This window comes from Protopterus annectens, chromosome 7.part0 (genome assembly GCF_019279795.1).
Source record: "Protopterus annectens isolate FY-2018-M chromosome 7.part0, PAN1.0, whole genome shotgun sequence".
NCBI lineage: Eukaryota > Metazoa > Chordata > Ceratodontiformes > Protopteridae > Protopterus > Protopterus annectens.
Window position 1 is genome coordinate 728,934,234 of NC_056739.1, and position 24,844 is coordinate 728,959,077.

General features: G+C 38.2%; 1 protein-coding gene across 1 annotated transcript in view; it reads left to right on the plus strand.

The window, feature by feature from the left end:
- Positions 1-24,844, plus strand: part of LOC122806083 (immunoglobulin superfamily DCC subclass member 3-like) — a 1,389,320-nt gene that overhangs the window by 1,233,618 nt on the left and 130,858 nt on the right. Inside the window, exons 8-9 of the mRNA XM_044076321.1 lie at positions 3,110-3,357; positions 10,171-10,335. Of these exons, the coding sequence (XP_043932256.1) occupies positions 3,110-3,357; positions 10,171-10,335 (413 nt within the window). The remainder of the gene's footprint in view (positions 1-3,109; positions 3,358-10,170; positions 10,336-24,844) is intronic.

Sequence of the window (24,844 nt, forward strand, 5' to 3'; positions counted from 1 at the left end):
CATTGGCAATGTGGTGGCATCAACCTGTGTCCCCTGATCTCTTATAACGCCTTCAGAGTTCAATTGGCTCCCATCAATGTGGCAATTAGTGGTAACTGAGTTTTTCCCAAAGGGGATGACAACGCATGTTTTGGCATTAAGCTTAAGGCCATGGTTTCGACACCAGTAATTGGTTTCAGTGAGACCTTTCTGTAGAATGTCTACATCACTTGGGGAGTTAATAATGGCTCCCAGCTTGCAGTCATCTGTGAACTTGGTCAGCCAGAGTCCCTCCGTGTTGGCCTGAACTTCTGAGAAGTAGATGCCAAACAGGAGAGGACCCAGGACCAATCCCTGTGGGACTCCACTCATGACTGGTCAGCAGTCTGACTTGGAGTCCGCTACTTTCACACTGTGGGTTCTATCTGTGAGCCAATTTGCAAAGCACCTAGTGATATAGGGGTTGATGCCTAGTTTGGTGAGTTTACCAGTAATTCATGAGTGGAGAGTGGTATCAAAGGCCTTGGCCAGATTGAGGTAGGCTGTATGAACTGCCTTGCCCTCATCCACAGCTCGGGTGACTGACTCAAAGAAGTCAACCAGGTTGAGCACACATGATCTACCTTTCACAAAACCAAATTGCATGGGATCTAGAGTTTGGAGATTCCCTATATCCTTATTAATTAGGTCCAAGATGATGTGCTCCATAGCCTTACATATCAGACTCATCAGGCTAATGGCGTGATAATTCCCAGCGTCTGTAGTCACTCTCCCTTTATGGAGAGGGATTACTGCAGCAGTGCACCATTCTGTAGGGACAAAGCCCAAGGTGAGGCTGTGATTGAACAGGGCACACAGGTGTGGTGCCAGTTCACTCTGTAGTTCATGTAGAACACAGCCAGGAATATTGTCAGGTCCCATAGAAGCTGTATTCTTGGCCTTGGACAATGCAGCTTTAACCTGTGCTGCAGTAATGCTGGGTGCCTGGCATTCCTCAGGTATTGGGATTGGTCCTTTGGGCGGGGGAGAGCGATGATGTTGGCACTGAATCTGTCGGCCAGTATGTTGACAATATCTATTTGCTGAGTATAGGAGGTACCATTGTGCAGTAACTTATAGCAAACCTGGGTATTGCTGTGGAGATTCTTGATATAACTATAGAAGGTTTTGTGGTTGTTTTTAGTGTCTGCCGCAATTCGGCCTTCATAGCTGGCTTTAGAGGTTTTGATGAGGGATCTCAACTTTTTGTTGTGGCTAATAAGCGAGTTTTTCCAGTCTTGGGACTTCACCTTTTTCTGCAACAGTTTCTTCTTTCTGTTATAGAGTTTATTAATGGCAGGGGACCACCAGATTGGCTTCCTTTTTTGGAGGAGAGTGTCTTGGTTCTGGTGGATATGGCTAGTTCCATGCATTTATGTACATGTTTGTATAGTTCATTTCTTAGTATATATATATATATATATATATATATATATATATATATATATATATATATATATACAGCGTATGGCAAAACATTAATCACAAACTATCAAAACTCAAAAGAATGAAAAAAAAAAACTCTTACTAGAAGATTCAGATAATACATCATCTTACACTTTTAAATCTTATATAAAAGTAGAAACAAATAATGCTATACGTTACAGTACTGAATGTACTAACCATTATGCATTAGTTGATACAAATAATGCTATATGTTAAGGTACTGAATGTATTGAACATTATGTACTAGTAGATACAGGTAATACTGTACTCCGGAGTACTGAAAGTAGTAAACATTATGTACCAGGAGGTACAGATCATATTACACATTACAGTACTAAATGTCCCCAGTGTTATGTGTTAGTAGATACAGATAATAGGCAGTACTAAGTGTACTCAACATTATGTAGTAATAGATACAGATAATATTGTGCCTTACAATACTTAGCATACCAAATGTTATTTACTGGAAGATACAGGTAACACTATACCTTGTAGTGCTAAATGCACTGAACATTATGTAGTAGTAGATACAGATCTTACTGTATTTTACAGTACTAAATTTCCCCAGTGTTACTTATTAGCAGGTTCAGATTGTGCTGTACATTACAGTACTGTATTTTCTGAATATCATGTTCAGATGCAGATAATACTGAATGTTACAATGTTGAGTTTGCATCTTTCTGTACCATTGAGATTATATGTAGTTTTTGTTCAGCTGGCTTTTACGTTCGCTTCTATACTTAGTACACCATTTTACAGAACATAGTTTTCTTACAGGCATTATGTGTTCTGAGCTGCACTCCTAAATCTGCTTTTGGCGAATTCTATAGGATTATTGAGTAGTACGTGTTTTCATTTGCTTACAAAGATGAATGACGTACCACAGCGAATGTACTACAGTTACCAGAGGTCATTGTATAATGTACGTGTAATTGATACGTTGTTCAGTTGTACTTTGAAAACTTTTCTCATGGTGTCACTGCTGATTTGTGGTACAACTTGCTGCAGCTGTCAGATGCTTGTGTCATCTGAGATTAAACTATAAAGTTCACAGTTTGGTTTATATGGACCACAGGACTCTGTGCTGAATGTCTTACTATGTTTTGTATGTTGTTAACTCTGTGGTTCACTGTAGAACAGAGCTTGTATTTAAGTGGTGACTGTCTGACTGTCTTCAGGGCAGGCTTCATACAGTAGGCACAAAAAATGTATATAGAGCAGTGATGTTAGAGTGCTTAAGAAAAAAGTATATATATATATATATATATATATATATATATATATATATATATATATATTTGTTCTGTACAGACTAATGACCATATTTATATCTCACTATTAACAGTATATAAACGACTGAGAGTAATCTGCTTATAGTTAACTTTCCTTGACAAAGGAAACAAATATTTTCACGTATTGTACTGACAAGGGTATATTCAGGAAACTGCATTTTAAATAGCTATTTAAACGTCAGTACTTAGTAGTAGGTTGTTTGCATTTAGCTTGTACAGGTGGAATTGCATCAGATATATATATAATATATTACTGTAAAACCCACTACTGTTATACAAGGAATAAATACTACATGAAGAAGACAGACAGTATTAAACAATTCTCTTTATCCTAATCCTTGTTTCTGCCGTAGCACTCTCACAATATATGGGATTAGCCAGGAGGACGAAGCTATTTACCAGTGTATTGCAGAAAACAGTGCTGGTTCCACCCAGGCAAGTGCACGCCTGACTGTTTTATGGGTAGATGGTTTGCCTGGTCCACCTCAGAATGTGAAAGCTGTAACAGACTCTGCAACTGCCATTGAAGTTTCGTGGACCGAACCAAGGAAGAACACACAAGAAATCATTGGTTATGTGCTACACATCAGAAAAACTGCTGGTAAGACTCATCTGCCATTTGAACTTTAATTCAAAGATAGTTGTTACATTTTTGTAGTTGTCTATTGCTCAGTTCTGTTGCATAGGTGGGTGGTCTTTTCTTGAAAATTCTGCTGGTACCTTCCCATGAGGCCCACTTCTCCACTCAACCACTATAGCACTACTGGTTGTTCTAGGGGATTCTTTCATCAATATACCATGGTGTCAACGCCTGGAACATCATTGACACTGGGAGTTCACAAAGCTGAATGTTTTTTAGAAGTCATAAAGTCTCATATGGTCCATTGCATTTTGTATACAGCACACTAGCTATATTTGTTTTACTACCCTAAATTATTAAATTTATATTTTAACTAGTTTGAGAATTGTCCTCATTTGATTAATATGTGCATTGTACTGCTTTGTTTATATTTCCATACTTACGTTACTTAACATTACTCACAACATTTAGTCTTTAAGCACCTGGATAAATTTCAGTGTGTTAAATTGTGTTTCCATAGTGATGCCATTGTGATCCCCCCAAGTCATTTAACAGTACTATTAAGGCATCAGAATCATTATTAAGACTTCAGATTTTATTTATGTATGCACGTGTGCATATATGTATTTGATTTTTTTTTAATTTATAACCTCCGTAATTCTAACTAACCACACATGCTGGTGATCATTATTCACCCCCATCATCCCTTTCTTTCCTGTCACTTGTTTTATAACCTGCCACATATGTTAGTGGGAGAGGGGGGAACTCACCTCAAAACCCTGATAAGTCACATTGCTTCAAAAGAGTAGTAATAGAGCACAATCCCATCTGACATCTCATATGCTGTAAGAAGGAGTCTGTTCTTTTCTCATTTTACTGTCTCACCCATGTCAACCCAAGAAGTACCACAAATGCAGTGTTTCTCATAGAAATAGTTGTATATGTGTACACTGCCACACTTGATTTGCTGATGTCTTCCCTGTCTGATGTACACCTGCTGGGCATCCTGGACTCACCTATGGTCTGTATCGTGTGTTACTTCTGAGGAAAGACTACTTTAAAAAAGGATTATTCTCTGGTCAGTAATTCTCCTCTTGCAAATCAAACCTGGGTCACAGCAGCTGGATATCTTTCCTTTGCTCTAACAGAATAGCCAGATAGCATAAAAATAAACAAACAAAACTCATTTAATTTGTCACTGGATAATGGCTCTGACCAAAATTTGGAATGTCTTTCTCAGATATGTTCCAGCAAAGCTTAAAATTTCACTCTCCTTCTTCTTGGGTTTACTATGTGGCGAGATTGGGAGAGTGGCCTAATGGTTAAGGTGTTTGCCTTACAAACACAACGTGCAGGGTTTGAGTCTCACACGGGATAATTGGCTAGGCTTAAAATGGCTCGCAAAGGCAGTTAGCTTAGTACTAATTTATGAAACTGTGTGTTCTTTTTACCTCTTGGTTTGCATGTTATTTGGGATATTTTGCAGTCATGCTAATGTTATGGACAACAGGCTTTTTTTTTTTTTTTTGAGATTCTGTGTTTATAAAGTATGTTCAAACAATCCACTTATGCTGTACTGATGACCAAAGAAAAAGGGTAAAACGTGGCATGTTTACAGCCAGTGGGGCTTGGTTTTATTGATCTGCATATATCAGTAAAAACGTAAAAAAGTAAAAAAAAGAAGTCACAGAAATTCAGAAGTCATATAGCTGGAAAGGTGGCATGGTCTTAAAGAGTAATTTGCATATATCCCATGGTTCTTTACCACAGGAAGTTTAAGATATTATACCACTAGGCTTGCTAGGTCTTTTTGGAGATTTTAATAAGTGACTTGTTTATGTTACTTTTTACCATTTGGTTTAGATGTTATTCTAATTCTATGAACATCATAGTTCATTAGTAAATGTTAATCAGGTGATAGATATTCTGATGATAAAAGTCTCATAGTTTAAATTGTGGCAGATATGCTGAAGGAGGCTGTAGGGCCAAAACCTGGCTGTTTTTGTTTTTGAGCCTGGTGTCAGGAATAAAAGTTGTAATCTCTAATATGCTTGGGAGGGCGGCCACGGTGGTGCAGTGGTTAGCATTGCCGCCTTACAGCAAGAAGTTCTCCGGTTCGATCCTCGGCTGGGGTGCCTTCTGTGCGGAGTCTGCATGTCCTCCCTGTGGTCGCATGGGTTTCCTCCGGGTGCTCCGGTTTCCTCCCACATCCCAAAGACATGCTGTAGGTGGATTGGACACTCTAAATTGGCCCTAGGTGTGCGTGTGAGTGTGCCTTCTGTGGAAGGTTGGGTGCCGGGCTGGCAACTCGACACTGTAAAACTCCACTGCCATTCAATGTGCGGACAAGGTGATCCGCTGTGGCGACCCCTAACCGGGAAAAGCCGAAAGAAGAAGAAGAAGAATCTCTAATATGCTTGGTGCTGGTGCTTGTGGAGTCCTGAATTTAGTCTAAATGCAGGTTTGTCAACATCTGTTAAATCGCCTGCATTTGATTTATATATGCAGATGGTTGACAGGTGTGTGAGACTGACAATCCCTGGGTAGGGGAATATTCCTTTTCCCGGGGGATTGTCTGATTTTTGTAGATAATATATATAATTAGCAGGGGGTGTGGGGGTGTAGTTGGGCTTCCCCCACTACACAGAAACAATGTTATTTGTATTTTGTATGCAAATTACATGTGCTGAGGTTCTTTCTCGGTGCATGCTTGATAACTTGTTGATGTTGTCAACCTTTTGTGATCGATGTTTCTGAGGTTGATGCATGGGCTATTTAACAAAAGTGAGTAGACCCATATAGATGCAGATATATCTCTATATCTATCTATCTATATTTCGTATAGATAGTTACAGATATATATATATATATATATATATATATATATATATATATATATATATATATATATAGATATAGATATAGATATATAGATATAGATATATACATATATGCAAATAATGTGTGTGTGTGTGTGTGTGTGTGTGTGTGTGTGTGTGTGTGTGTGTGTGTGTGTGCATCTGTCTGTACATGCAGGTATGTGTGGTGAGGGGAATGGGAAATTGTGTACTGTGTAATGGTTATGCAAACTATGGACAGGATAATCTGTTATCTGAAGGAGGACATGAGTTTGAGAGCCTTCAGTTACTTTGATTGCACTCATTATAGCTGTTTCATGGTAGTACATATGAAAGATTATTATAGTGGTTTGCATTGGTAGCACCTTTGCATGTACATTTGAAGAATTTAGTAGTGTTACTACTGAAGAGAAGTATCTGTGGATATCTTGAACTCCTGTTTCCTGTAGTCCTACCTCTCACAAGCTAGTGAGATCTCATGTAGTATAAACTGATATGACTGAAGACTGTTGTAACCAGTTTGGTGGATTCATTGGTGTGTTGCTCACCAATACTGGCCATAGTGGTATGGTTTATCTGTGTTTACTTAAGGCTTCCAGACTAATGGAAAAGAATTGAAAAAAGTCAGCATACTCATAGTGATTTCCTAAGCTGGCAGATTCAATACAAGATTTTGTTATTAACAAGAAAGCAGGCTGAGTGGTAAGGTGTATATATCACTGTTATTACTGGAGTTTGACTTCTTTTTAACTTAGCAGTTGGCAGTGCAGACTGTTTAAAATGAAAAGTATATTTTCCAAAATTAGGTAGAAATTTACAAAAGGACTTGAAGAAAAGCAGGAAACCAGAATGAGGAAGGAATTAATAAAACTGTAAGGCATTCAGCAGTATGACAAGTAAGATTTGACTTCAAGCAATGCTGTAATCTGACACATGAAACAAAGGAAGCTATGAACAGGGTTTGTGGCAACAGGGACAAAACTGACACATTCAAAATGAAGCTGAAGATGAAATTGAAAGGTTCTAATCTGTTTGGCTAGAAGGTGTCATCCCATCTGACAAAACAAGTGGAGTAAGATGCCTGGACAGCATATTTCTCAACTTCTTAGCACAAGAAGTATGGATAAAGCCAGAAATGATGAGGGGACAAAGGCCCAAAATCAGCAACAGACTTTAAACATTGCTCTTATACACTTAGAAATTTGATAGAATAACTGGCTTTACACAAGCATGCATTTTCTGAAGGATACAAAATTTGAAACTCAAATGCACATCATTATTTAGTGACTTCAAACCTCAATGATTGACCAGAAAAGCACATTTTTTAAGGAATAGACTAAAGATATACAATAAAAATCTGGATAATCTGGAAAATCAGGATAGTTCAGATGTATGCCAGGGAGTAAAATGTTAAAAAACAATTAGTAAAATATTCTGAATCAATTAAAGAGTATTAGGAGATAATTATAAGAGAACATTCAAAAATGTTATGAGTCACAGGAAAGCATTTTACTGACAGCAAATAAGAGGCTGGTTATACCACTGAGAAAAGACCTGCTAAATCCTTATCTGGAATATTATGGTCATTTTTGTGGGATGTGAGTCGAGTACCATCAAGTTAAGAAGCTTCATCAAAATAAATCAGATATGATGATATTTGCACCACAGACCTTTGGAAAAAAACAATGTAAAGACCTTAATATGCTCATTATCCCATTGTGATTGTGGAGTATGTATCTGTGTTTTACCTGGCACAACATTTTCATTAGAATTACTGACGAAATGTTTCTCAGAAAAGGAAATACTCATGAAGTGTGAATCATTATAGGGAGAGGTGGACTTTAAACATGTGAGAGAGTCTTTCATGACAAAGAAAGTTGCTGATGATTGGAACAAAGTGTTGAAAGGGAAGGAAGAAAAAAATCATAATGCAATCCAAGCATGCATGTGTAAATTATAAAGGAACCATGGTGGTCAAAAAAGTAAGGTATACTCTGAAATCTGCAGAGATGGTGCAAGCAGAATAAATGCACAGTTTCTGTCAGATAAGTGAACCTTACATATTCATGGTATATATTTGAATTTGTATAACACCATAATAAACAGTCCAGTTTACACTAGGGCCGGAAATCTCATTCTAATCCTGCAGATAAATAAGACAAGGAGGAGGGACAGATTTGTGTTGCAGCACCTACCCTTCTCTGGAACAAGCTCCTCCTCTTTAAGTAACATGAGCACCAACCTTTTTCTGGAACAAGCTCCTCCTCTTTAAGTAACATGAGCACCACCCTTTTTCTGGAACAAGCTCCTCTTCCTCTTTAAGTAATATGAGCACCAGCCTTTCTCTGGAACAAGCTCCTCCTCTTTAAGTAACATGAGCACCAAACTTTCTCTGGAACAAGATCCTCTTCCTCTTTAAGTAACATGAGCACCAAACTTTCTCTGGAACAAGATCCTCTTCCTCTTTAAGTAACATGAGCACCAACCTTTCTCTGGAACAAGCTCCTCTTCCTCTTTAAGTAATATGAGCACCAGCCTTTCTCTGGAACAAGCTCGTCTTCCTCTTTAAGTAATATGAGCACCATCCTTTCTCTGGAACAAGCTCCTCTTCCTCTTTAAGTAATATGAGCACCAGCCTTTCTCTGGAACAAGCTCCTCTTTCTCTTTAAGTAATATGAGTGCCAACCTTTCTCTGGAACAAGATCCTCCTTTTCTTTAAGTAACATGATATACTGTTTGCCCTTAAGAAGGAGATGCACTGGTAAATCTTGCTTGGTCCTCCATAAATGGAGAGGCGAGCCCTAGGGGTGGGTGCTGTTAAAGCAACAAAGCTGTCATGGCTCAGATGTCTTGTAACTCCTATGATCCTATGAATTCAGCAACAGTTCTTTTCTTACATAGCTGGGCTGCTTTACCAAAATTGTGAGTTTGTTATCTTAGCAAGTAGGAATCGGTGAAAATGATCAAGTATTTGTTTTGTAAAACTATTATTTATAACTGTTATTTATTATTATTTTTTTTCCTTGAAAATGAATTTAAGAATGTGATTATACCAGACACTGAGTGTAGGGGGATCCACTTGTGCTCTAATCAAATATGCAAATATGTTATCAGTGATTCACTTATGGTGAAGTTCATTTCATGAACACATGTTGTGTTGATTTTCCGACATGTTTGATGGATAATAAGGCATTTCATAAGGAAGTGCTTTCCAACATTTTATCAATACTCACTTCATCTTCTTTTTCTTGCACATAAGATGCGGATTTGGTATAAAAAAACGGTAAAGTAGTTTACTATATATTTTTAACAGAATTTATAAAGACATTCTATGAATTTTTAGTTAAAGAGAATTTATCTTTATTTACAAGGCTAGTAGCACACTCTGTTATCAAAATGCATACTATTAAGAAGACAGTGAAATTAGTGTGCCTTGACAGACAAATGTCCATGTACTGCAGCACTATTTCAGCAACTGGTAGCAGTATAAAAGCCACATGAGTAAACAGATTTCACTAACCTGCATTGGGTGAAATGGCTTATTACCATATTCAACAAACAAATGTAATGAATGTTTTTTTTGGGGTGGCAAGCCCCCAGTATACCTTTAACCCATGACACTTAATTCTGAGATTCTGTGATTTTGTAGCTGTAATATTAAGGGTGTACCTTCTTGATTGGGATTATGGAATTTCAGTGTAGGTAGGAGGGCTTCTGGGGTAGGTGTAGGAGGGTTTGCTGCCCTACAAAAACAACTTTCCATTAATTCTGTTGTCTGAAAACAAAGGTGTGCCAATTCAGTCATTTGATTTCTCTGAACAGTGCCTTGATAGCATTTGGTCCAATGGTTTGCCATTATTCCTCTTACTGAAGGTGAGTGTTTTAGGTTAAAAACACATAGCTGTTGTTGTTAAGTGAGCATTACAAGACATTTTATAAACACAGAAGGAACCTTAAAATTCTGACTGCTTTTCAGATCCTGTTGAAATGGAGTACCAGGAGGCAGTGAGCAAAAATACTTTTCAGCAATTAGTAACGGATTTAGAGCCTTCAACAAGTTACAGCTTTCATGTGAAGGCCTATACCTCCCGCGGAGCAAGCAAGCCTTCTGAAGTCATTCAGGCAATCACTCTGGGCGAAGGTAAGAATAAATTACTTCCTTACTTCCTGGAAGTTACAAATTCTAAATTTCACTGAGCATATGTTTTTTTCATTGTGGTGTCATCTTATGTGAAAAGTGTTTCAGAAAATAGTTTTAATGACTTCCTTAATATTGAGCTCATAATATGTTTGACTTGAATGACTTCAGAGTGTAGCTTAGCAGTTGTACTCTGTGTAATGAACTGCAGTGTGGGGTGTTCTCCTACTAATCGCTCAGCGTTCAAGGACATTAAGTGATTCATAAGGGTTCAGGGGTCAAATGTTACAGTGTTAGAAATTAATCTTGCAGAAAACTGAATCAAGAAGAAGTTATATTCCATTAAGCCAGGTTTTATACTTTATGTTAATATCTTGAAACAATATTTGGTCAGTTCATGTACATTAAAGATGACACTGTGATGAGATTCAGTATAGTGTTTACTAGAAGTAATTTAGGAGTGAAAAACTGGGTTTAAATCCCACAGACATCACTCTCTGTGTTGTTTTGTATTGGCAAGTCATTTGGATATTTAGCAAAATACATCTGACTTTAATTTAGTGTGTTATTTATATTAAAATCAATAAAGAAAGATGGAGGGAGAAGAAGAAAGAAGGCAAAATTGACCTGAGGGATATTGGGTAAGATTTTTTCTTAGACTCACCTGTTCTACATTATACAGACAACAAACACAGACACACACACACACACACACACACACACACACACACACACACACACACACACACACACACACACACACACACAGTCTCACATGTGTAACATACAGAGTTCAGCTTCAGACCTGCCAAGCCATTCCTCCGATATTGGGATTGGTCCTTTGGGCGGGGGAGAAAGATGATGTTGGTACTGAATCTGTCGGTCAGTATGTTGGCAATATCTATTGGCTGAGTATAGGAGGTACCATTGTGCAGTAACCCAGTGCAAACCTGGGTACTGCAGTGGAGATTCTTCATATAACTGTAGAAGGCTTTGTGGTTGTTTTTAGTGTCTGCCACAATTCTGCCTTCATAGCTGGCTTTAGAGGTTTTGAGGAGGGATCTCAACTTTTTATTGTGGCTAATAAGGGATTTTTTCCAATCATGGTAGTTCACATTTTTCTGCAACAGTTTCTTCCCTCTGTTGTAGAGTTTATTAATGGCAGGTACCACCAGATTGGCTTCCTTTTTTTTGAAAGAGAGCATCTTGGTTCTATTGGGTATGGCTATATGTATTTATGTACATGCTTGTACAGTGCACTGGTGTATAATTTGGCAGTCATGCATCCATTTTCCATTGACATGGAGCCCAAATTTAGCTTTAGAGAAGTTTTTCATGGTGGTTACATTTGCCAGGGGTGTGGGTGAGATGTGGATTTCCATGGTGATTAGTTTGTAGTCAGATCTAACCAGGGAGGAATTGACTATTGGTGTAGAGCAATGATTGTCCATGTTAGTAATAACTAGGTCAAGAATGTTGCCTCTTCTAGTGGGGGTAAGAATGAGCTGGTCCAGGGCACTGGAATTGATGAATTCCAGGAAGCGTTGGACCAGTGTATTGGTGCATGAGTAGTTTTCTCAATTGATGAAGGGGTAGTTGAAGTCACCTAGTATGACAGCTTTGGGTTGGACCCTAATAGTTTCTAAGGTGCTTAGGAACATGGAGTGAGAGTCTTGGGACATGGTTAGGGACCTATAGCAGGCTATGACCTGAATTGCCGTCTTACACAATGTTAGTTGTACCTGAAGTATCTCAAATGTATTATGCTGGGCTACTAGTCTGGTGGTGTGCATATCCTTTATGAATATGGAGACACCGCCGCCTTTGGAGCTTCGGTTTCTGGGGCTGAAAGGTGTGGAATGAGTTATAGCCAGGTAGCACAGGGGTGCTTTCTGCTGCTTTAAACCAGGTCTCCATTACAGCACAAATGTCGATGTGCTCCATTTTGAAAAGTGCTTCGAGCAAGTGCATCTTGAGATTTAGAGTTCTAGCATTGAGCAGCATGACCCTCAGACTGAATTTATTTATAGCTGTTATGGTGGTAATTTGGTCTTTGGAACATCGCCTAAAAAAGGCACTATAGGGTTGGCAAGAGCCTTAGCCATTATCCAGAAACCCAGGGGTGACAGATGCAGGCCATCTCTGGCAAAGCATCGAGGCTTGTCAATCATGTCATCCCAAGCAGACAGATACTGGATCCACTTAGAATGACACCAGAAACTTAGACAATTGTTGAAGTAAATCACTTTCTGCTTGTACTACGATATCATTCTGGGTGATGGTAGGATGCTGCTCAGGGCTAGGGTCATACCTGCCTGGGCCACATATTCCGAGAGCTCCTCCGTGTCTCTTTTCATGTAATCCAGGGAGGTGCATCTCAGGTCATTCACACCCACATGGACAGTGACAGAGTCATACTTGTACTTGTTGTGGAGAGACCTGAGTGCATGTGTTATGTGTCGGATTGTGGCACCTGACAGACAGAACTGACTGTTACCTTATTCAACCCAGTGAATGGGACATCAGTGTGCTTCACTATTGAGTCACCTATGATTAGTGTATTGGGCAAGCTATTTTGCCTTAGGGGTTTAGGTTGAGGGGCACACTGTGTAGGTGAGCTATGTGTCCTGCGGTTTGTGCTATGTTGTGGTAATCAAGTGTGTTTCTGCCTTGGAAGTCTCTGCTGTTTGGGTAAATTTCTACTGAGAGCCTCCACAAAGGTGGGTGTGTAGTTTGTGTTTTTATGTGAGAGCTGTGATGGTTGGTGTTCTGGAGGGCTATGTATTGCATGTGGTGTGGTGCAGGTGTTGACCTTCTCCTCTTGACAAGTTATTCCAGTCTTAGATTGAGAGTGCATAGCTTCCAATTTGGATATATAAGTGCATGTCTCACAAGTCTGAGTGTTGGGAGGTAAGAGAAGAGGGTTGTCTGTATACATGAGGCAGTTGCTATACTGCCTCAGTATTCCCAAGTTCACCAGGTTAATAGGAGAAAGCACAGGGAACTGACCTTTAGACATTCAAGGAGGGATGGTCATTATTACTAAGTACTGGAGCTGTTTCCTTATATATTCCTTTTACAGGAAAAATGTCACCCAACGTGTTTGAGTCTATACAGAGCACTGACAAACACTTGAGGGGAAACTAATACGTAGACCCTGAAAATTTAAGGATGAAGTATTTAGGCAAATATTCTGAAGTTAGAAAGAAATCAAGCAGTACTTGCTGAAAAATAAAGAATTAGCTTGTCAAAAATGATGAAAAGAAGGGAGTCGCATAAATGGCTGCTGCCTGACTGCTACTAATGCTATTCTCAACACAGCTTTACTCTGTTGAGATACAATACTCCTTTCCTTCTTCTCTCACCAGAAGCAAAATGTTAGCACCAATCCCAAGAAGAGAAGCAGGCCACGGCCTATTTGGTGATCCACAGTCTTGTAACAGATGATGCGAGGGTCTGCAGGCTTGTAGTCTTTTTCTGGTAGATGCCTCGAATAGCAACCAGACCAATCAGGAACGTTAAGCACAGACACTCACTCTCCAACCAGAAAGCATCAAGAATCAATGCACTCTGCTACTACTCTCACCAGCATCAGAATATAAGCACAAATTCCAAGCTGTCACCTATAAAGCAGTTATTAAGCTTTCTGGTGATTAGCAGTCTCCAGAAAATAATGTAACTGCACTCCTTCTCTCACCAGGATAAAACAGAATCACTAATCCCAAGATGACTACTGAGAGGCAGAATGTGAGCTTTCCAATAACTGGTGGCCTTGCAATAGATGCTTAAAGGTAAGATGAAAAAAATGGTTTATCCTAAACATTGCCATGCACTCTAGAGGAGTTAGATGTGAAAATAGGTAACTTAAGTTTTACCTGTCTAAAAAGTTAAGTTTTAGTGGAGAGTCACTACTTTTAAAACATCAATATCAATTGAAATGGGGTGGTCACTTTTGTATTCTGGTACTGTGGAGTACAGTAGGATGGCCAATAAGGGGAGTGATTTCACAAAATGATAATTTTGTGTTTACTCACACCAGCCAGTAAAAGCAGAGAGGAAATGAGATATGTGGTCAAATTAACATAAGGGGCTGGCAACTAGAAAGACAGTGGTGTTTAAGAACACAACAGTAACCAGGTGGGGCAGTGGGAAATATCTGTCTGACTCACAGAAGACAGAGCTGTGGTCTCTTTTAAAGTTTTAATATGCAGTTAAAAGCAGAATACAAGTAAAATACAATGTAAAGAAAACAAATCACAGTATACAAAATAGAAAAAAGCAATAAAGTAATGCAAAATACAACAAATAAAAAGCAAACTAACCTTTCCCTCACAGCAAGCTGTAGCAGAATCTGGGTGAGCCTTTTGGCTGAATCTGCAGTGTCTTTACATCTTTGTATGTTCATACATTGATTCGTTGAATATTTTGGATTTATATTAGCAGGCAGCCAGGGAAAACTTATGGATGTCCCACACTCTAAGCTTCACAAACTGTAATAATGTTACTGTATTGGCTAGACTAGTGGAGCCAGCGTCTGCAACAAGGTAAGAGAAGCAGCAGGTAGCTGTGACCCCATGTCCATATTTAGTGTTTGTAATAAATTACCCTATTGTTTTACCGTTTCTTGTTGTCATGATGTGTTTTTGGTTAGTTTCAGTTTGCTATGTTCTGTTATTTTTGTTTGGTTTAAAGGGAGAGATATTTAGATGTTCACAAAAGGTTACCACACTGAGAGAGAAAGGTAAACATGAACTAGAGACAGCTGTCAGTAGTGTGAGGATACATTTTGAGAGCAGAACTGACATGCTAAAAAGGGTGAGAAAAACTAAAAGGATGTGGAATTTATGAACAGAAGAGGTAAAGATATAGTGTGGAGCTGAAGAAATTTTAGACAATTCTGACTTCTTTTGTAAACTGAGCATGTCTTTCTGAATCATTGCATTCCCTTCAGATATACTGTAAGCATAGCCTAGGTTATAGTAATGTTCCTCTGTCTACATTAATAGTACAGACTTTGAAGGGAAAATCACAACTTGTGAACAGTTACCAGCTGAATTTCCTTTTCATCAGAAAGAAAGTTATAGATTTTGCCCAGACTGAGTCAGAATAAAAAGTGCAGGCGTGAGTTCTAAAACTTTTGTCAGATCAATTAGTTTCCACTGGCTACTTATATCAGAATTAAAATATAACAACCTGCGCTATTACAATGTTCATTGATTTGCTCATTTTCGTAATAGAAAATGACCTGCTTAGTTGCATTGCTGAATTTAGTTTAAAATTAAATTTGTTGATAGCAAGTTAGTTTTATTTACTGTTGACAAGGACATTTGATGAATAACCATTCCAGGAAGCTGGGTCATATTAATTATAGCTCTGACAGAGAACACGGTAATTAGTGTGAAGTAAAAATAACAAAACATCATGATAGTGACAGCCTACAACCCACATCTGTAAAGAAAGTTATAGCCACTTACCAACTGTGTGCTTTAAAAACATGAAATTATTTAGCATGTGCATGTTTCTGCTGGCAGTATTTCTATCTGTCTGTAGTAGTATTGATTTTTATAGAATTCATCAGACAAAAGGGGAAAAAATTCAGACCTGGTCCTAAACTATGCAGCTCCTAGCAGTGGATGGTGTTTTAGTAATTTCAAAGGGGAATCTGCTGAATAACGTAATTTGAAAGATGGCCCAGTGAGCCAATGATAATTCATTGAATTAATTATCCAGTGACCACTTTATCTTACTCGGGGCACCAGACAAAATAGAGCCTATCAAATACTCTACAGGATGGCAGACAGCATATCCTGGTTAGGACACCAGACCATTATAAGACAAACACACACATATGCACACACACACACACACACACACACACACACACACACACACACACACACACTTTCACATGCACATACGCACACATACTCACATTTGTGCATGCGCACGCACACATGCACACACACACACACACACACACACACACACACACACACACACACACACAAACACACAGGAACATTCATATGCATATACACACATATATACACATGCACATACACACACATATGCACATGCATGCTCATGATCACATGCACACGAACACACACACACTCTCACAGATACACACACGGGTGTGCATACACGTGTGCACACACAAACACACATGCACACTTTCCCATACCATACACATGCTTACCTGTAAGCCATCAAAATGTAGGAGGAAACCAAATCAACACTTTCTGTAATACTACCGCAATACAAGCACTCAGAATTACACACATACAGCAGCACACAGTAAATCTAACCTAATCCTAAGTCTCAGGCATATACACACATACACACACACATACACTCAATCCCACACCCCAGTGTTGAAACATTTGGCATATACTAAAGATTCAGCATTAATATCCCAAACCACGCTTACTTTATTCACATACTTTCAGTCTTCCTTTGCTTGATATCAGCAACACTCAACAATGTAAACTCTCAAAGAATTTCCCCAGCCATTCACCCTGTCATTGAAGTAGTATTCTACAGAATGAATAACATCTCGATACATTTGTATATATAATATAGGGTGAAAGGTCACACAGTCAAACCATTCAATTAGAACACCAAGAAGATCCCAGCTAAATTAAAGTATTCAGTGTGTATTGTGACCAACACAGCAGTTTGCCTACTAATGCCATTGAGTTGAGATGTGATGTAAGTTTTACTTCCATTAAAGACTATGCCTTATAGATAATCATCTTAACTAGAAGATACACAATAAAGTTGTGCTACCAAATGCATTATTATTTCAGGGTCAATGACATTTAGATCAGAGCACCCCAATAATCTAGGAGGAGACAGGAGGGCACATTCTTCCATTTTTCTAGTAGAACTAGAAAGATCTGCTGCATATGAACTGACCACTGAAAAGAATAAAACTAAAACAAAGCAGTTTAGATATTTAAATCCGGTTTCAAAACTCACAGCTCTCTGGTGAAATCAGTAGTCTACACTCTGCCATCTGTTTTCATAAACTTGTGCAGTTTAAGGTATGATGATCTACATTTAGATTATTACATAATCATAGCAGGGACCCATACCAAGATTAACTGAAATTATGCAATCAGTTTGTACAGTTAATGCTAATGTTGGTTTCTTAAAGTATATTATTTAAAATGGTCACATTCGATCATGCAGTTATTAAGTATTATTGCTGGGGAGGAAATTTCTTGACAAAGCTGCACACATTATTGTAATGGGGGGGCTGAACAGGAATAAATCTGACATGTGCCTAAAATATTTTACCACTCTATGGCACTATACTGACTGATTCAGTTTTACAGACCAGGGGTTTTTGCCTATTATTTGACTGAGTCCTTCCAAAAAACACTGTTCACTGCAGTAATCACTTTTGTTAAAAATGGGTGACTTTGGTGAATCTCTAATCAACTCCTTTATAGAAGAAATGTTTTGTGTGTGCTAAAGGTGAAAAGGTGCCCATCCCTGAATTTATCATGAAGAAGAATATATCTATATTTATGAAGTGCAAGTAGACAGAGGAACTAGAGAACCAGATAGTTGCTATGAAGCAAAAAAAAAAGAAAACAATGCAGGGTACGATAAAAAAAAAATAAAAAGATAAGTAGGTACATATTTGAATGTAAAACAGAAGTTGTAGTGTAGACAGACAGAGAATCGAATAAGAGTCTCATAAAGGCAGGAAACAAAGTAGGAAGGAGAAGAGGAATGGATGCGGACATAATAAACTTATTCTAAGGGAGCAAATCCCAAAGAAAGAAAACATGGTAAAAGACGGCTAATAACAGAAGTATTGTTTACTACAGGAATTCAGCAATTAAAAAGCACAGTTTTAGATAATGCGTTAGAAATAGTGTATATTGACAGTAATAATAAAAACTTATACATTTAGAGAGATTAATAGAGCATGTAATATAATACACTATTCAAAAAAAAAAAAAAAAAAACAGGAAATGGTATCTTAGAAGGTTAGACTATAAGTTTACAAGAAGTGTGTGCTGTGGAGAATGTAGAAAAATAAATAAATGAAAGACTGCTAGGTTGTTAGGTTGTGAAGAAAACTTTAAAACTGGAGGAGTTTGTATACTACATGAAGAAAATAAATGAGATACCTGCACTGAGATGTAATTGGAAGACAGTAAAGTAGAAAAAAAGTGTCAAAATCGTTGAAGCAGCTCTGGAAGTATATGAACACACCAAATAAATGACAGCTTTAGTTTGTGTGTGTGTGTGTGTGTGTGTGTGTGTGTGTGTGTGTGTGTGTGTGTGTGTGTGTGTGTGCGTGAGTGTGAGTAATCAGGGCAATTAAAAGGAAGATAATAATAAAGCAGATTAGAAAGGTTAGAAGATAAGAAAAAAAAAGCAATGAAGCACATGATCAATGTTTACAGTAATGAAGAAAACACTTCCTATCTTTGAATATGTAATGGGAAGTTGAGCTTGAAACTTTAGTAATAATGTAGAAATTAATGGTATTCTGACCACAGAAGGGCTCTGGATATGACAAGATGTAAAGAACTTGTTAGAAAACGTAAAAATATTAGTTAACGAAATTAAGTTTCATTAGTACTTTGCAATCATAGTTAGGCAAGAATGTAATTAAGTCGAAAACATATGTGGAGAGAGTCCGTTTTAAAAATAACAATAACAAAACAAAACCAGTATTTTATAACAAAAAAAAAAAAAACGTAAAAAATAAAAAAAATAGGTCTTTTGAAATTAAACAAATGTAAACTCTCAAAGAATTTCCCCAGCCTTTCACCCTGTCATTGAAGTAGTATTCTACAGAATGAATAACATCTCGATACATTTGTATATATAATATAGGGTGAAAGGTCACACAGTCAAACCATTCAATTAGAACACCAAGAAGATCCCAGCTAAATTAAAGTATTCAGTGTGTATTGTGACCAACACAGCAGTTTGCCTACTAATGCCATTGAGTTGAGATGTGATGTAAGTTTTACTTCCATTAAAGACTATGCCTTATAGATAATCATCTTAACTAGAAGATACACAATAAAGTTGTGCTACCAAATGCATTATTATTTCAGGGTCAATGACATTTAGATCAGAGCACCCCCCCCCCAAAACTCTAGGAGGAGACAGAAGGGCATATTCTTCCATTTTTCTAGTAGAACTAGAAAGATCTGCTGCATATGAACTGACCACTGAAAAGAATAAAACTAAAACAAAGCAGTTTAGATATTTAAATCCGGTTTCAAAACTCACAGCTCTCTGGTGAAATCAGTAGTCTACACTCTGCCATCTGTTTTCATAAACTTGTGCAGTTTAAGGTATGATGATCTACATTTAGATTATTACATAATCATAGCAGGGACCCATACCAAGATTAACTGAAATTATGCAATCAGTTTGTACAGTTAATGCTAATGTTGGTTTCTTAAAGTATATTATTTAAAATGGTCACATTCGATCATGCAGTTATTAAGTATTATTGCTGGGGAGGAAATTTCTTGACAAAGCTGCACACATTATTGTAAATATAATTTTTGTAAAATGACCTAACAGAGATAGTCATAGAAATAGGCACCTTTATATAAAGTTCTGAACCTGTGTAGAGCTATAACATTTTAATGGTATATAACACGTACGTTGATTTCCATTAAGTCTAAAACAACAGATGGAAAGAGAGAAAGAGGCAGAGACAGAGATAAAAAACATAGGCTAGGCAAAATACTTTGTATTTTTAAAAGCAAAATGATAAAGTGTTACAGTGATGTGTATGCATGTTACAGTGATGTGTATGCATGTTACAGTGATGTGCATACATGTTACAGTGATGTGTATCCATGTTACAGTGATGTGTATCCATGTTACAGTGATGTGCATACATGTTACAGTGATGTGTATCCATGTTACAGTGATGTGTATGCATGTTACAGTGATGTGATGCATATTACAGTGATGTGTATCCATGTTACAGTGATGTACATACATATTACAGTGATGTGCATACATATTACAGTGATGTTTATCCATGTTACAGTGATGTGCATACATATTACAGTGATGTGCATACATATTACAGTGATGTGTATCCATGTTACAGTGATGTGCATACATATTCCAGTAATGTGTATCCATGTTACAGTGATGTGTATCCATGTTACAGTGATGTGCATACATGTTACAGCGATGTGCATACATGTTACAGTGATGTGTATCCATGTTACAGTGATGTGATGCATATTACAGTGATGTGTATCCATGTTACAGTGATGTACATACATATTACAGTGATGTGCATACATATTACAGTGATGTGTATCCATGTTACAGTGATGTGCATACATATTACAGTGATGTGCATACATATACAGTGATGTGTATCCATGTTACAGTGATGTGCATACATATTCCAGTAATGTGTATCCATGTTACAGTGATGTGTATCCATGTTACAGTGATGTGTATCCATGTTACAGTGATGTGTATCCATGTTACAGTGATGTGCATACATGTTACAGTGATGTGTATCCATGTTACAGTGATGTGCATACATATTACAGTGATGTGTATCCATGTTACAGTGTTGTGTATCCATGTTATAGTGATGTGCATACATATTACAGTGATGTGTATCCATGTTACAGTGATGTGTATCCATGTTACAGTGATGTGCATACATATTACAGTGATGTGCATGCATGTTGAGAGAGTCTTAGGAACCTAAATTATGTGGAGGTGATGCATAGCCCACTGACCAGAAGATGACTGTGCCATCCCCAATGACATCCTGCAGCTAGGGCTGTGCTTTAGTGCCATGGCTACATGTTTCAAGACCTGCTGGAAGGAGATCCATTCCTGGAATTTCCCAGGTCTTGTGTTTAACAACCACAGGAAAAACAAAGTTTGACAAAACACCATTGTGGTTGATGCTCAATCAGCCTGATAATGTAGTGACTTGCTATTGATTTTTCTATTTTATTTTTTATTATTATATCAACTGTGGTTAGTCAGGTACGCAGCACAGCAGCAGGCAGCAGCACATAGCGGCACCGGGGACCAACAAGCAGAGTGGACTAGAGGATGAAAGGACTCAAGCTCAGCTGTTTTAATTGATATTTAAGTTAACAGAAGTTACTGACACAAGCGCTACTAGTACCTAGCTTTCTCTGCAGTGTACTCAGTGCAGCAGCCAGCAGTTAAGACTCAAGCAGAGTCCACTCTGGATCAGCCCATCCAGTCAGTCTGTCAGTCTTCCACTCCCAGTCCCAAGAATCCCAGACCCAGCCTGGATCAGGAAGGACAGTTCTCACAGCACAAGTGGAGGATGAGAAAATTTATCTCTGGGGGCTTGACTTCCTCTGGCTCCTTCAGGTAAAAAGAAAATAAAAGAGAGAGACTAGAGTCATAAAATGGCTCACTGTCCAGATTTATAACTCATATTTTTGGTCCATGGGCAGTAAGTATAATTATGCTTTGTAGGGTGCAGGGTTAGGATTAGGGTGGGGTTTGATTTTTTGCTTTGCCTAACACAGGCCCTGCACCTTTGGAATTTGCTACCAGCCTACCACTGTGACTTCAGTGCTTTTCAACTTTGTTTTTTTAGTGATGATTCTCTTAAACACTTTTCATTTTACTTTAAATTATTAAGCTGTTTTATGTATTTTCCTTATCTAGTATTCTTTGTTTGCATTATTTTAAAAGTAATATCCTCAGACCGGGGGGGGGGGGGGGGGGGGCTGAACAGGAATAAATCTGACATGTGCCTAAAATATTTTACCACTCTATGGCACTATACTGACTGATTCAGTTTTACAGACCAGGGGTTTTTGCCTATTATTTGACTGAGTCCTTCCAAAAAACACTGCAGTAATCACTTTTGTTAAAAATGGGTGACTTTGGTGAATCTCTAATCAACTCCTTTATAGAAGAAATGTTTTGTGTGTGCTAAAGGTGAAAAGGTGCCCATCCCTGAATTTATCATGAAGAAGAATATATCTATATTTATGAAATGCAAGTAGACAGAGGAACTAGAGAACCAGATAGTTGCTATGAAGCAAAAAAAAAAAAAAGAAAACAATGCAGGGTACGATAAAAAAAAAATAAAAAGATAAGTAGGTACATATTTGAATGTAAAACAGAAGTTGTAGTGTAGACAGACAGAGAATCGAATAAGAGTCTCATAAAGGCAGGAAACAAAGTAGGAAGGAGAAGAGGAATGGATGCGGACATAATAAACTTATTCTAAGGGAGCAAATCCCAAAGAAAGAAAACATGGTAAAAGACGGCTAATAACAGAAGTATTGTTTACTACAGGAATTCAGCAATTAAAAAGCACAGTTTTAGATAATGCGTTAGAAATAGTGTATATTGACAGTAATAATAAAAACTTATACATTTAGAGAGATTAATAGAGCATGTAATATAATACACTATTCAAAAAAAAAAAAAAAAACAGGAAATGGTATCTTAGAAGGTTAGACTACAAGTTTACAAGAAGTGTGTGCTGTGGAGAATGTAGAAAAATAAATAAATGAAAGACTGCTAGGTTGTTAGGTTGTGAAGAAAACTTTAAAACTGGAGGAGTTTGTATACTACATGAAGAAAATAAATGAGATACCTGCACTGAGATGTAATTGGAAGACAGTAAAGTAGAAAAAAAGTGTCAAAATCGTTGAAGCAGCTCTGGAAGTATATGAACACACCAAATAAATGACAGCTTTAGTTTGTGTGTGTGTGTGTGTGTGTGTGTGTGTGTGTGTGTGTGTGTGTGTGTGTGTGTGTGTGTGTGTGTGTGCATGAGTGTGAGTAATCAGGGCAATTAAAAAGGAAGATAATAATAAAAGCAGATTAGAAAGGTTAGAAGATAAGAAAAAAAAAAGCAATGAAGCACATGATCAATGTTTACAGTAATGAAGAAAACACTTCCTATCTTTGAATATGTAATGGGAAGTTGAGCTTGAAACTTTAGTAATAATGTAGAAATTAATGGTATTCTGACCACAGAAGGGCTCTGGATATGACAAGATGTAAAGAACTTGTTAGAAAACGTAAAAATATTAGTTAACGAAATTAAGTTTCATTAGTACTTTGCAATCATAGTTAGGCAAGAATGTAATTAAGTCGAAAACATATGTGGAGAGATGAATGCACAGCTGCACTCATTTTTTTAAAACCAGAAATACAGACAGGTTTAGTGCAAACTTTGCCCCCTCTCACCCCCTAAAGGGCCCATAGCCATACCAGAAGAATGAAGAGCCCCGGCAATCACTGACACATAGGTTAAAACAGCCCTTTCCAAAGCCAAAAACACAGCTTCAATGGGAACGGATGGTGTCCTAGGCTGTGTCTTACACAAGCTCCAAAATGAACTAACCCCTCACCTAAACACACTGTTCAAACTCAGCCTCTCTACAGGCTACGTACCCATAGAGTGGCGCACAGCAACAGTTATCCCTCTCCACAAAGGTGGAGCCACAACGGACCCCAGGAACTATCACCCTGTAAGCCTGACTAGCCTGGTCTGCAAGGCTATGGATCGCATCATCATGGAACTCATTAACAGAGACATTGGGAACCTCCAAACATTGGACCCTACCCAGTTTGGCATTGTTAAGGGCAGGTCATGCCTCCTAAACCTGGCGGACTTCTTTTAGACAGTTACCAAGGCTTTAGACGAGGGAAAGGAGGTCCACACAGCCTACCTAGACCTCACAAAGGCTTTCAACACCATTCCCCATTCTAGTATTATAGACAAGCTCACCAGCCTGAACATAAACCCGTAGGTCATGAGATGGGTTGCCACTTGGCTGACTGATAGAACCCACACAGTGAGAGTTGCAGGCTCTAGGTCCAACTCTAAACTGGTTACAAGTGGCATCCCCCAGGGCTCAGTCCTGGGACCCCTCCTGTTTGGTATATACTTCTCAGAGGTACAGGCAAGCACAGGAGGACTATGGCTGACCAAGTTCACAGATGGCTGCAAACTGGGGGCCATAATTGATTCTCCAGCTGATACAGACATCCTCACTGAGACGGATACCTGGTGTCAAAATCATGGCCTCAAGCTAAATGTCAAAAAGTGCATAGTCATCCCATTTGGAAAAAACAAAGTACCCGTGAAATACCACATACGTTGTAGTCCCCTAAATACAGAAAATGTAATAAGGGATCTGGGGACTCAAGTAGATAGTAATCTCTCCTTTGATAATCATATTGCCAAGGTGGTTAGAAAATCCTTCTATGTGGCCCACCTAATCACAAAAGGGTTCGCATCTAGAACAAAAGAGGTTATTGTGCCCCTCTACTCATCACTCATCAGACCCATCGTAGAGTACAATGCCCCATTTGGGATGTACCTTACAAGACACCTGCAACAGCTGGAAAGACCACAGAAGTACCTCACCAAGAGGATTACTGGCCAAACAGAGATGCCTGCAGCAGCGACTGAGAAGAAACTCCAGTACTCAGTTGCATACAGCTTACTCAGAGGTGATCTCTGTCTGTC